At 32.6% G+C, this 10,716-nt stretch overlaps 2 protein-coding genes across 3 annotated transcripts; one reads left to right on the top strand and one right to left on the bottom strand.

Annotated features, from left to right (window-relative positions):
• The first annotated feature begins 683 nt into the window (after positions 1-683).
• Positions 684-3,295, top strand: LOC148285407 (uncharacterized). Its single transcript, XM_088225836.1, has 2 exons — positions 684-760; positions 1,014-3,295. The coding sequence occupies exon 2, from the start codon at positions 1,107-1,109 to the stop codon at positions 3,123-3,125; it is 2,019 nt and encodes a 672-aa protein (XP_088081962.1). The 5' UTR covers positions 684-760; positions 1,014-1,106; the 3' UTR covers positions 3,126-3,295.
• Positions 3,189-9,439, bottom strand: LOC148285406 (ribokinase-like). Of its 2 annotated transcripts, XM_088225846.1 has the most exons (7): positions 9,247-9,439; positions 8,968-9,085; positions 7,758-7,890; positions 6,534-6,818; positions 4,029-4,156; positions 3,805-3,955; positions 3,189-3,487 (listed from the first exon to the last, which is right to left on the bottom strand). In XM_088225846.1, the coding sequence occupies exons 2-7, from the start codon at positions 9,018-9,020 to the stop codon at positions 3,293-3,295; spliced, it is 945 nt and encodes a 314-aa protein (XP_088081972.1). In that variant the 5' UTR covers positions 9,021-9,085; positions 9,247-9,439; the 3' UTR covers positions 3,189-3,292. The 2 variants fall into 2 exon arrangements, with proteins under 2 accessions (XP_088081972.1, XP_088081981.1); XM_088225855.1 differs by lacking the exons at positions 8,968-9,085; positions 9,247-9,439 and adding an exon at positions 8,662-8,838.
• Between the last annotated feature and the right edge of the window lie 1,277 nt (positions 9,440-10,716).

The raw sequence follows: 10,716 nt of genomic DNA, 5'->3' as shown, positions 1-10,716 counted from the left end.
TTCTGGTTGTATTTTGCACACATAACTGTATTTTTCATTCCAACCGAACACCGGACTGCAAAATCAAACTAACAAATATTGATCATCCCAACTCAACACGGGACTGTATTCCTGTGGAGTGGGAACTTATGTGTCAGAAACTGTATAGCAAGCTGTAAATGAATAAATAAATACATTTATGAATTTTACTAGAAGCAATACTTTAATTGTATATATTTCAATCACAACTCTAAAGATCAGCATTATTGGCAAAAAGTGAGAACGACACTGACTCGGGGTAGTTCGATATGGGCATTTGAAGATTTTATTTACTTTATATGAAAAACTGTGTTTTTAAGATGTTTTTAATTTTTTATGTTTTAATATTTTTATTGAATTGCTTGTCGTTTACATATTTAAGATTGTGACAAATGGAGGTTTTGTATTAAAACCTCAAAAATGTAAAATTTGCCGTGTACAAAAAATAAAGATTTTTTTATGGGCAATCCATACTAAATAGGAATTATTCATTGTTCGAATTACTACTATTTCCAAAATCACTCGCAAACGAGTGGAGGCGTATAAAAAAAATAAAAAATTACTACTATTGAAAAAGACGATCTTTATAGTCTATGGTATTAAAAGTAGAAAATTGCGACATCGGAGTAAATCATAATCTGTGAACCAATGCTTTGTTTTTGTCTATGACATCATGAATGCTTCGCTTCTCGGATGTTGACAGTAGTTGAAGTTATTTATCATTCTATATTTTATTATTACGGTAATTTGCGCACTATTCTTTCCATTTTACTTGAGTATTTCTTTTCTTTTTATTTTACACTGTATTAAATTTCGTTAGTCAAAATATACACACTTATTTCGTGCGCGGGAAAGGTGGCGTCAAAATTTATACCAAACAACCAATTGACGTAATGTGAATGTTTAAAGAATGCGTTTTGTGTTCTAAAGTAGTTTACTAACTTATCACCTTTATTCCTCAATGTTAAAATAACATTATTTTTGTTATATTTCAGGTGCGTAATTTACTGGCACATAACGTCGAAGTGGACTGTCAGTCTTTTGGTTATGCTGTTTATTTTTCTCGGCCTAGTTAATTCTGAATAACAATGGAAACGAGAAAAAAAATGCGGAAAGCCTTTCCGTACAACAGAAAAATTCTGGAAAAATTTCAAAAAGCACAATGCAAAGAATTATCAATCGAGATAACTCCATTGGACAACTCCATTATGGCTATGGCGAAAGCCCTTTCAGACTCAGAAGTCGCGAGGATATTGGAAGGCAATGAGAGTGATACGGACACATCTAAATCTCATAATGCGTTGAGCCCACGCACGGAAAATCGTTTAAGGAGGAAAGAAAATGGGATGGTTTTGCTGCCGAGATCATTTTATAATGAACATCCTGCAAAGAAGGTAATTCAAGGTCTTAGGCCGACAAGGTCAAGTGGATCGAGAGGTAGAAATGACAATTCCTCTAGGAAACGAGAAGCGACCCCAGCCAAAGGGTCAAGAAATGAAACCCCTTCAAAGCGAGTTAAAGATGGCTCCTCATCGCACGTACATTCGGTCATAACCCAGAAAGAGAATCAGCCCTTGGGTCGCGGACTAAGAAACAAAACTCCCAAAGAAAATAAATTAAAAAGTGGGAAACCGTCGTTTAAGAAAATACCTAATCCTAAACAGAAAACTAAGCCTAACGGTTTAAACAGTGGTAACAATAACAATTATGAAAAGGAATATCATCTAGTTTTTATCGACCCAATCAATGTGAATTGTAAAGATACAAATAATGAAGTAAATTTGCTATCATTATCGGATCTTTTGAATACTGACCAATTGCCATCTAAAATTTGGGAAGTAGAAAGGGTTCCTCCTTTACTGGTCAACACCAAGTCAGATGTTACCTACAACACCATCGCAGCGGAGTTAGACGCCCTGATGGCAGATGATGAACAAGATGAACATGGAAACGAGGATACTGCCTCCTTGGAAACAAATATGTTAAAACCAGAAGATGACTGTGAAGATATCAAAACATTACCTGAAGACAAAATGAATAAGGACACGCCTGAAATTCCTGACCAAATTCATATTTCTGATAAAGATAAAGATATCAAGTCTTCGGAGGACACAAACAATATCGAAGAAAGTGCATTAGATACTAAACAAAACAATGACAAAAAAGATGAAAACTCTCCGGAAACCAACATGGAAGACATTGCTATTATTGAACCCGATACTAAAGATGAATATTTAAACAAAATTGAAAGTCCGACAAAAAATGAAGAGGCTGTATTAGAGAAAGAACAAAGTGATATTTTAGAAAATAAAGATACACTTGTAAGCGAGGAGGTAAGTAAAGAAAAGAAGAAAACAGAAATAGGAGATGAAGAAGAGTGGAAAGAACGAGACGATAATGAAGTAAATAAAAAAATAACGGAAGGAAAAGATGAAGCGGAGAATACGCAGACAACCAAAGAAAAAGAGCCCCATCAAAATATAACAGAAAAATCAGACTGTGCACCAGAAAAAGATGAAACTGTCCCACAGAAAACTGAAAGTGAGATCTCCCCCGAAAATGAAACTGTCAAAGCGGAAGAATTTCCATCGATCATGGACCTCCTTAATGAAAACGCCGCTAGCGAATCGGAAGGTAAAGAACCAAATGATTCTAGTAAAATAGTTGCAGATTCACAAGAAAAACCTGAGGATGAATCACTTACTAAAGTCGTCTCTGAAGTTAATGCTGCTTCAAATTCTACTAATAATATTTCAGATAAAGTTCTAGACAAAGAAACCCCGAAGGAAAGTACTCAGAAGAAAGGGGATTCAAATGAGAAGATCACCACCGCTCCGGATAAATCCAACACCTCATCCAGGATACCCGAAAACGTGGATGAAACAATTACGAGTGTAGTGTTCAGAAGGTTCTCATCAGATAATCAAACGTACGACAGGCTTGTGATATTCCAATCAGATTTAAAGTATACTGTAAAAATAAATAATAAGGAGGTGGAGTTACTCGGAGCACCAAAACATATGACAAGCACGGAAGATTTACAAATCTTGCTCCAAATAGTAGACGAAGTCAGTCTAGATAGCTTCAATGTTATTTGCAAGAATTAAATAGGAATAATCCCATTTACTTAATTCCCTCCCCTACCCCTGAGTTATAATCATAAATTTTCATTCACAGTTTTTAATTATTTTATTGGTGTGTATATGAAATCAGTACATAATATATGAATACATATTAGAAATGTAAATTTCTGTGCAACATAAATGGTTTATTTTTACAAGAGGTTTTTTATTTCATAATCCTGCTGCATAAGAAGATCAACATTGATCGATACGTAACTTTCTTGTGTTCCTTCCTTTGTGACAGACATGGAAGCCATTTTACAGGCAGCTCCTATCATCTTGGATAGCGGTTCTCTTTGTGTTGCCACTAATGTTGCCAAAGCTCCGATAAATGCGTCGCCAGCGCCCTTAAATAACAATGAAATTTTTAAACTTCTATCTGCATAATCATTATCTTCTATACAAAAACAATTTTTTGAAAATATAAACCATGTTGTAAATTATAATGCAAATATTTATTTTCTATAAAAAAATATTTTATCTACAGGAGTAAGGAAAGCTATATAAAAAATATTACCAGTAACAAATTAATATTGAATGGTCAAGTCGGGGATGAAACTGGTAGGAAATGGGCTATAAATAAGGGGAAATATTTTGAGCTCTTTACATTTAGGTTTTATTGTTTGTTTCCATGTTGATTAATGAATTAGCGTGTTTTGCTTACTGTTGTGTCAACCGGAGTAACTTTTTCAGAGAGAACATGAATGGGTGTTTGATCAGATTGTGTAGCAAAGGCTGCTCCATTAGCCCCGAGTGTTATTATGACAGTTTCGCATCCATATTGCAGCAAAAGTTCAATTGCCTGGGCGATGTCGCTGGAGTAAAAAAATGGTTTAGATTAATGCATATTTTAAAAATGAATAAGTTTTTAACTAGTCTTTTCTTTACCTGTATGATTTAATTGATTTTCCTGTAATTTCTGTAGCTTCCGGTTCATTCACACACAAAATAGTGGTTAGAGATAGCAATTTTTTACTTAAATTTGACATAGCAGGAGCAGCATTTAAAATTTTTATCTATAAAAAAACAATAATTTTCACGGTAAAATATTTCATCATTGATGTAGCTCATTATCTCGGAATTTTTTTAGTTCCTCTGATTATTCAAGCAGAAGTTTTAATAAAAATATCAAGGTTCGGATTTTTTTGTCTAGGTACTTAAATACAATAAAATTGTTAAGTCATTTTGAAAGTCAACAATGTTTTGAGTATGTCCAAAAACTTGCAGACTGGCTGGATTTCCTCCCTAGGGAGATATTAATATTTAAATTTGTTGCAACAGAGAGGGAAAACATTTTTGAGAAGGGAATATGGAAGTCTGCATTTACAGGGCTTATGAAAAAGGCTTAGGCTTATGAAAAGTCAACAGATGGAAGAGTTGAGGAAATGTGGATGTTAAAGCACAGGCAGAATGGGGAATGTTACACAGTGTTTAAAGTGGCCACTTAAACCAGCCAATGACAGGTCATAAGCCCTGTAAATGCCCAGACTTCCATATTTCCTTCTCTAATATGTTTTCCCTCTCTGTTGCAACAAATTTAAATTTTAAAAGTCCATTAAATTAAAATACACTCAAACCTCTTTTGGAGCAACTTTTTTGTGCAATTTTGAAGTTATGCGTTTTTAGAGCCAATAAAAAAAAACATAATTAACCCATATACTTTCTAAGTTCATATACGTTCAAAATCCAGCGTTTCACTTGTTTATTGCAAGATGCCATTGGCACATGTAGCAGTGTTTTGATGTTTTAAAGAAACAAGAAAATTCAAACAAACTTTGATCTTTAATTATTTTGTCAGAAAAAGAAAAACAACACTAACTGATGAAGAGATTGGTGCTGATCTAATCGTAAAGAAACATTGTCCACAAATGTCTATACTATTTCTTCCAAAGAAGAAAGCTGATGATGCTGTGCTTCTTGCTAACAACAAAAAGGAACTGCAATTCTTGGTGACAAAGGTCTATGATGTATGCAAGGGAAGCGATTGGCTGATGAATGTCGATAAATAGAATCTGATGGTTTTTGAAAGAAATGAAAGCATGACTAAATATGAAATCGCTGTGAATGGGGTTATACTAAAAAAAGTAGAGGAATTTTTGTATCTGGAAAGTATGTTTACTAGGGATGGGTAACTGAGGAAGATATTGAAAGGAGGGCGAGTGCCGGAACAGAATAAACGTTGCACTTAAATCAACCTTGGCAAATAAATGTTTGTCGCAAGAGGCAAAATTAGCAGTTTACAATGGAGTCCTGGTCCCGACCCTGGTGAATGGGAGCGAAGTATGGACTTGGAAAAACAGGGATGAAAATAGGCTGAATGCTGTCGAAATGCGATCTCTCAGGCAAATGTGTGGTAAAACTATGTACGATAGATGCACAAATGCTGAAATCCGTACATTATGTAAGGCTGAGATAAACATTATCGACAAAATCAAGAAAGGAGCTCTGCGTTGGTTTGGACATATAGAGCGAAAGAACAGCTAAAAATATTTACGATGCTTATGTTGATAGATGCAGAAATAGAGGAAGACTGAGAAAGACATGACACGAACAAATTCAACAAATACTTGAAGATGGACATTTTAAAAGTCAGAATAATCGGAGCGCGTGCATGAGAACATGTATGAATGTAGAGGAAGCGAGATTTGTATGCAAAGATAGAGTGATGTGGCGTTCTATCCTTTCTGCCTACCCTTACGTGGAAACAGTGCGATGATTTGTTTGTTTGTTTGAAGAAAGAGATTTTGAGCCATTTCACAAATCGCAGCGAGGATTATTGTACATAATTAAAATAATAATAATTTCTCTAGTTGATGCCTAGCATTACGGGTTGTCCCAATGTAACAGTTAATAATCCTTAAAATGTTACCAAAACAATATGTAACCAAAAATGTTATTTTTCAGTAATATAAATAAAGATTCACAAGGCATTTTCAATTCCGTATTATTTTATTCATTTTTTATTGGATTTCTCAACTTACCTTTTCAAAGTTATGCGGTTTTTAGAATTCAAAGGTGTCTTTACTTTTTCTATATACATAAGTTATTGTTTTTTTTGTGTGATTTTACTTTTGTGAGGTTTGAATGCATACAATAAAGCATAAAAATAATTCAAAACAAACAGATCAATACCCCATTTTCCCATGAGGGTTGGCAGAAAGGATAGAATACAACACCACTCTGTCTTTACATAGAGACCTTGCTTCCTCTACATTCAAACATCTTATGTACGCACGCCGTTTATTATGACTTTTCAGACATCAAGTTTGGGTTGGATTTGGTCATGCCATGTCTATCTTAGTCTTACTCATTTGCGTTGTCTTTTTAGCCATTATTTTGCTGTCAATTTGCTTTGGTCTTAGTTAAATAAACAAAAAATACAAATCAACTCACCCCTTTACATAACTCGAAAGCCTTTTTTGTCGATTCAACGGGAGTTTCCAATTGGCACACAAGAACACTCGCTTTAGTAATAATTTCTTTGGCATTGTCAACTTCTTGTACAGTGACTGAGTTATTTGCTCCTGCCACAATAACAATTTGATTTTCTCCAGATTTGCTAACATTTATCTGGGCTATTCCAGTCGACGTATTTGGTGCCACAGTCATGAATTTCGTATCAATACCAAAATCGTCAAAATACTTTATGTATTTTTCACCCCAAATATCATCGCCAACCTTAAATAATATATTTATGAATAAACAAGATGCCATTATCGTTGCATGAACATAATTTCAGTCAGATTTGAAATACCAAAAAAAAAATAACCAGTAAAAACCAAAAAATAATAAAAAGAAAAGGAAGGCTCTCGTTAGTAAAATTTAGAATTATTGGGATAGGTCATAAATTATATAAATCCCAGTCAACAGAAATACAGTACCTGAATTAATGAGTGCCAGATTTTACTGCTTTTGAAATAATGAGGTGAATTGAAATCATATTAAAAACTTACTTAAACATGTCCAGCAAAGTTAATTGCACAATTAAATTTTAATCAAAAACTTATCCTTTATTTTTTATTTCCTGATAACGATTTGAATATTTGGCAATCCGGATGGCTGGAGTTCGGATAAACAGAGTTATACTGTATGTTATTAGTTACGAATTTTTAAAAATATTTATAGTTTCACTATTTGTCCTAAATTAAGACCATCAAACGAGTTTATCAATTTAAAATAAGTATATTTATATTTTGACTGGTGATATGAAAATCTTTTGATCCGATTAAGCCGCATATGCTTAAAAAACATTAGATTTATTAAAAAGATCTTCATAAAGGTTATATAGAGCGCATTTTGCTAACAGACAACACATTTTTTCTAATTTGATAAAATCATTTTTAAAAACCCCAAGGTTCCCTAAAACATTCATCTTTAATGTCTATATGAGAGCCTACATTAAATTACAAAATTGTAATAAACATAAATTTATGAATTAAAGAGGAGAGTGTTATAAACAATAATTATCATTTGATCTAAATTATTTATTGGCAATTCTTGATGGAATTCCATTGTAATGATGTATTAACTTATATTTACAGTGGAAGTGTACCAAGTATTTTTAAATAGTAACTTATATCTAAATATAAGTTATTAAATCATTATCATATTTCAAACCTTAGCCACCATTGCAGTGTTAGCACCCAGCTTGGCTGCTGAAACACACTGATTTGCACCTTTACCTCCATGACTTGTTTTAAATTTATATCCATGCAATGTCTCACCAGGGCCTGGCAAACGTTCAGCGTATCTGTAGGGTTTTTATAAACATACTTTAACCGTTCCCCTTTAAAAATAAGAATTACCCGTGTATTTTTTTAAATATTTAAAACATAAATAATTTGTTTTATGGATTTGAAGATAGATATATCATCATCATCATTCCCTTTCTGCATCTTATTGTGCATAGAGTACTGCATTGGTAAACCGATTGCAGCGCACCTTGATCATTTGTTAGATACACAAAGACAAGATGATTATTGGTTGGTTGGAAGAAATTGCCATTTGGCAATAAGCCCGCCAATGTACAAATAACATTATGTACAAAAGTTAAATAAATAAAGATGATCAGTCTTACATTTCAGGTGCAAGTCCAGGAACGGTGAAATATTTAAGAGCATAAACACCTTGATAAATAAGTATTTCACATGAACCATATTGGGAATCGAACCCGAGACCTCTTGCGTGGTAGGCAAATCCCTAACCACTTTACAATGAGGCGGATAAAATAGATATATCGAAACCTGTTATTGTCTGGTCAGTTATCACTTTATACACTGTTCAATAATCACCAGATCCTCTGTTCATAAATTAACATCCTTTTTGTCATAAAATTTACATTCTATGTAAATAAAAAACTTTTAAATTAAAGTTTTAAGTGTAATCTATGGTCTATTTGATATGTTTTCACAATATTGACTGACTATTTTTTATTATTGACTTAAAATACCGAATATTTAAAAAAACAAATGGAACAAATCGTTTAATTTTATTTAAAATATAAATAATGTCAGTTGTATACTTATATCACGTGAAGAATCTTATGATATAAACTATTCATTCCTAAGTTATATCTGCATTAAAAATAATGTTTATATAATCAAATAAATGACAAAATTAACATTTCTTACTAACAATGAAAATAATGGTTAAACTTTTTGACATACATAGGTACCTGTCAAAAAGTTTAACCGAGTTTGACTTTGACACTTCAGCAGTAATAAAAAAGTTACTATTTTGAGGGCTACAAAAAAACTAATTATTTGTCATTATTTACTATTCATTATTATCATCGATGGAATTACAAATTGCGTGTGTTTTTACTTACGTAGTAAAGTCAACGCTGCATGAACCTAAAACAACCACAAGATTTTTATCCATGTTTCCTCTATATTTATATTTCAATTGAAGTGTTTATGTTATGCCCACGGGTTATGTCCATAAATCTGTAAATTAATAGTCATTATTTGCCAATACATATGATATCTTTCTTGGATTCAGATAAGAGTTTTATGTAACATTAACATTACAAGAAATTATTGATAAATGATAAGGCGCGAAAAAACTTATCGTACTTGGAAAGCGGGACAAATTATCAAATACCTACCGAAATTTGTATTTTTTTGTAAGATCTATCACTGGTCTACCATTTTCCGTTGTATTATTTTTATTGATGGCATTCATTTCGTAAAACTAAATAATATATTTAGGTTTCAGTTCTACTGGATAGAGTTGTAGGTTACATTGAAATGTAATAAAATTGATTTTGATTCAACACTGAAAAAAAATATAATGGCACTAAAAATTAACTTTCTTTATTCGAAATAAAAAATTGACAAGTTAGGTACTATACGCCAAAAATAAATTAATAAAAGAATGATAAATCTAATCATCCCTATAGTGGTCAGCGCGTTTGCCTACCATGCAGAGGTCTCGGGTTCGAGTCCCGACATGATTGGCATTAAATATTTATTTTTAAAGGTGTTTTTACGGTATAATATTTCACAGTTCCTGGACTGGCACCTGAAGCGTAAGACTGATCATCTTACCTTCATATAACAAAAAACGATCAAAAGTTACACTGCGGTTGGTATACGAATGTAGTGCTCTATACATCATTAGGTGCAAAAATGGAATGATGATGAAGGTAATTGATTTTTATACATTTGGGCTATCCTTACAATTAAAATTATTACCGATGACCAAACCGCACTAGACAGATTTTTGGTGAATGAAATACTTACCAGGAGTGCTGTTCTGAACCACTCTCGCGGCATGAGAAACCAGTTTTTTCGTGCATTTTGTATGAAAATACGCGAGATAATACGGCCGCGAGAGCGTTTGGAATATTACCCCAGGTATTTTTTCCCAAGTAATATAAAATATACGAAATTAAACCTAGCTAATAGATTTTTTTTAAGTAGACCAAAAATATTATTTACAAATATGTTGCCTATGTACCTAAATAATACCTAAAAATACACATAATGCCTAATAGGTAGGTACCCGTAATGCTCAAGATCTCGTTTCTAAATCCGTGGATTGTGGATCCCTGGGGGTCTTTTATTTTATTTGTTGGAAGACATTGCTATGGAGACAAATTTTAGCGGGAAATACAAATTATTGCGAAAAATCTCGTGCTTATTTTTTTCAATATTTCACTAGAATACATTATATGGAATGTATTCCTCTTAGTTTAGTTAAATTTTGTTTATTTATTTTTTTACACAAATAATAGTTTTAGAATAAACTTTTTATATAGGTACACAATAAATATTTGATTTTGTGTTGATTATAAATATTTCGACACAAGAATATTCTATTGATTTTAATAGAATATACTATTATATATAATTAGAATATACTTCTGAATCAGATGCCGTCTAGTATGGTCGCTTTTTTTTTTTTTTTTAAACGAAAAGAAATATTTGCGTTCTTATGATTTACCCAAATATTCAATTTTTGAGGGCCATTTTCAACGAGTTGTAAATAACTCACTATTAGAAAATGGAATCAATGTGGGGTAGAGTGGGATTCGAACCACAGACCTTTGGTCCGTGAGTCCGAGACACTAGCC

Source organism: Micrasema longulum, unplaced genomic scaffold (assembly GCF_059751315.1).
Source record: "Micrasema longulum isolate JH-2025_06_02 unplaced genomic scaffold, ASM5975131v1 h1tg000037l, whole genome shotgun sequence".
Lineage (NCBI taxonomy): Eukaryota > Metazoa > Arthropoda > Insecta > Trichoptera > Brachycentridae > Micrasema > Micrasema longulum.
Note: the sequence above shows the minus strand (reverse complement) of the source record. Positions and strands in the feature narration are given on the sequence as shown.

Coding starts and splice junctions, on each gene's coding strand:
- LOC148285407 (XM_088225836.1), top strand. CDS start 1,107: ATGGAAACGAGAAAAAAAATGCGGAAAGCCTTTCCGTACAACAGAAAA.
- LOC148285406 (XM_088225846.1), bottom strand. CDS start 9,020: ATGGATAAAAATCTTGTGGTTGTTTTAGGTTCATGCAGCGTTGACTTT. Junction 7,891..8,967: donor TGCAGCGTTGACTTTACTAC/GTAAGTAAAAAC, acceptor AAAACCCTACAG/ATACGCTGAACGTTTGCCAG. Junction 3,956..4,028: donor AAATCAATTAAATCATACAG/GTAAAGAAAAGA, acceptor TTTTTACTCCAG/CGACATCGCCCAGGCAATTG.